The sequence below is a fragment of the Enhydra lutris genome, unplaced genomic scaffold, assembly GCF_002288905.1.
Source record: "Enhydra lutris kenyoni isolate GAN:26980312 unplaced genomic scaffold, ASM228890v2 scaffoldscaffold16, whole genome shotgun sequence".
NCBI lineage: Eukaryota > Metazoa > Chordata > Mammalia > Carnivora > Mustelidae > Enhydra > Enhydra lutris.
The window spans coordinates 35,857,760-35,860,988 of record NW_019154100.1 but is presented as its reverse complement, the minus strand read 5'-3'; the positions used below and the strand labels follow the sequence as shown (position 1 = coordinate 35,860,988).

The 3,229-nt window shown below is 37.8% G+C and overlaps 1 protein-coding gene across 1 annotated transcript; it reads right to left on the bottom strand.

The window, feature by feature from the left end:
* Window positions 1–1,494: 1,494 nt before the first annotated feature.
* LOC111147396 (probable G-protein coupled receptor 141) lies at window positions 1,495–2,596 on the bottom strand. Its single transcript, XM_022503403.1, has one exon. The coding sequence runs from the start codon at window positions 2,594–2,596 to the stop codon at window positions 1,691–1,693; it is 906 nt and encodes a 301-aa protein (XP_022359111.1). The 3' UTR covers window positions 1,495–1,690.
* Between the last annotated feature and the right edge of the window lie 633 nt (window positions 2,597–3,229).

Genomic DNA, 3,229 nt, shown 5'->3' with positions numbered 1-3,229 from the left:
GTTCCTGGGATCGAGTCCCACATCGGGCTCTCTGCTCAGCAGGGAGCCTGCTTCCCTCCCTCTCTCTCTGCCTGCCTCTCTGTCTACTTGTGATCTCTCTCTGTCAAATAAATAAATAAAATCTTTAAAAAAAAAAAAAACTAAGAAACAATGGGAAAAGAAGACAAATAAGAAATTAGGGAAATATAACTTAAAAAAGAAAAAAGGACATAAATTTTAAAACAGGAAAATTTTGGGAACAAGTCTGTGCAGCATGTTGTTGCTTTCTTCCTCTAAATTAATTTCTATGACTCAACAATTTTAGTGATTAGAGAAACTCAGGGATATTTCTTATCCATCTGGTAAATTTATGGATCCATAGATTATAACAAATTAAGAAAAAAAGTCTTTAAATTCCAATCCTTCATTTTTCTGGGAAATTTTTTTTTTACCTTAATTCATTCTAGTCTATTCTTATCATAAGTTGCTTTAGTTCTGAAGCATTAGGTATAAAACTGGATCGGTTCCTTGTAAAGTTTCAAAATTGTGAAACTTTGGGGGAAATAGTAGAAATATGGGCAGGAAGGGAAAAAGCCCACAAGCCTATGTATCAATTTAGTAGTCTAACTAATCTCATAGTCTAAATTAATTGTTCTATATATTTCTTCAAAAGTTCTTTTTTTAAGAATATTGTTTTTATTTATTTAAATACTCATTACCTTAAGGGAAGAAGGAAACTGTAAAGAGTGTAACATTCTGTTTCCTAGGTAAATATAAATTAACTGGCCCAAGACATGTAAAGATTTTTCAAAAAGCAGAAAGGGAAAAATGTAATCACTTCCCTCAGGAACTCATTTTCATGCCTGGCAGCATATTGGTCAGGAACATTCTTTAACTTATCATTTCACCCTTATTTAGTAAGATTGAAATGATCTTAGTTACATTGTTATTAATTTAGTTACATTGTTACATTTAGTTATATTATAGATTATTTAGTTACATGTTAGTTACATTGTTTAGTTTAGTAAGATTTAAATGATTTTTAGAGTTATTGAGGATGTTGATCCCATGTCCTTAAACTTGACCTCTCAAAGAACTAATTTGGATAACCTTGTTATAGCAGAAGGTCATAAGGACCTGTTTCTCTTGATTTTTAGATAAGTGACTTCCCACCAAAATTATAATCTAGAAAAGTTTCTTCCTGTTCTCCCCCTTTATCTCTTGTTTGTCAGGATGGGAGTTGAGTGGATATCTTATCTCATCAGCAAACTGGTGTTTGTATCTTTGGGGCTGATTAATTGCCAGGGTTCATTTACCGCAGGTTAAGTGGAATGAGAAGAACTAGAGGGCTGAATCCAATCCAAAGCCCAAATAAGGTCATGTTCCAAACTGATGAAACTAAACTAAGCTGGTGAAGCTCAGAAACCATTAGACCCATGGTGCCCAGATGGGCCAAGTAAACTTTTTATATAGGAAAATAATGCAGTATTGCAACTCTAGGTGGACTAAACATCACTAGTTTTTCTATATGCATCATTTAGAGGTGGTAGGGATTAAATAAGGACTGGAATGAACGCTCTAACATTTTATAGTCCTTTTGATTGGCCGCATTATGGCATGACTTTAATCAAGTAATGAAATAACCCTTCCTACCTCTCTATGCCCATTTCTACTCCCAGTATAAAAGAGTTCTGAATACTGAAGTTTGTGGCTAATGGCACAAGAGGCAATTCCATAGGTCAATTATCTTTTGCTTACAGTGGCTTCCTCCAAGAACAAAGAGCAACAAATCAAAGCAGCTAATTGCTGTTACACTCAAGAAGATTTCATTATAAAATGCAGCAGTGTCGTTACAGTCACGTGAGTGTGCCACCGTGTACAAGTAATAGATCCTAAAGAAGTGGTAGGGAAGGAAGCAAACAAAGATGACTCCTATAAAAAATAGGTTTTTCAGCTGGGCCCAGAACTCCTGGTGGGATAGTAAGGAGGGGCGTAGCTTCCGCACCATTGACATGATGATAAAGATCTGGAAGATGAGGAGAACCACCGCAGTGGCTATGACAGCAGTAACTATCATATAGTTGATGACTCGCACATATACACGATCAAGCTCTTTGTGGAATTTAAAACAGTGCTGCTCATCGTACTCCTGGTGAGTTCCATACTGAGACGCAAACACAGGTACCACGATGACAATCACCAGCAGCCACATGCCGGTACTGGCAGCCACAGCGTGCAGCTTTCTGTAGAATTCCACTTTGTCCTTGTGCTTGAAGAAGATAAGGTACCGAATGACCAAAATCACCACATAGAACAGGAATGTGAGGTACATATGGATGTGTAGCATGGCACTCACAAATTTGCAGAAGGGCAACCCAAATATCCAAGTTTGCTTGATGAGATATGTCAAGCGAAAAGGCACTGTCAGCAGAAAAACGCTGTGGACCACCACCAGGTTAACAACTGCTGTGGTAGTTACAGATCGGGTGTTCATATTCACCAGCAGGAACAGAATGGAGATGATGCCCGCCAGCCCTCCAATGAGTACGAGGAAGTAGAGCCTGGTTAAATGGGGTGTCAGTATAGGACTGCAGGATGAAACGTTGTGGTGAGCCATATTTCAGAAGTCACCTGGAAGAGACGAAACACCAGTGTAACTGACAAATTTCCAGAGCTTTGTTCTTATCTCCTTCTTAGCACTAGCAATGTGATTTTGTCATTTATCTATTTATATGATGTAAACTTTATGTATCTTAAGAATAAAGACTATGTTATATGCATATCTGTATAATCGAGACTGAAAACATAGTCAGTTATTGATTCTGAAGCATTAATAAGTTAAAGACCTCATCGAGAGGCCCCCAGAGACACGTGTGTGTGTGTGTGTGTGTGTGTGTGTGTGTGTGTGTGTGTTTGTGTGTTTGTACATACATAGTCAAAACAGTTTGCATAGGGACGCCTGGGTGGCTCAGTGGGACTGCCCTCAGCGCAGGTCATAGTCCCAGGGTGCTCTTTCTCTCAAATAAATAAATAAAATCTCTTAAAAAAGCAGTTTGCATAAAACTAGATTGCAGACCATATGAAGCTGATACGTGGATACTAGTACTGCAACAGCCGGTGGGGGGGACTACAACATGGAAGGAAAGTCGGATGTGTGTGTTAAGTACACAAAATGTTTTTTTAAGTATGATTCTACTTCTCTAATTCCTTTCAACTCATCAGCAAATGATTTAAGAATATACATAACTCA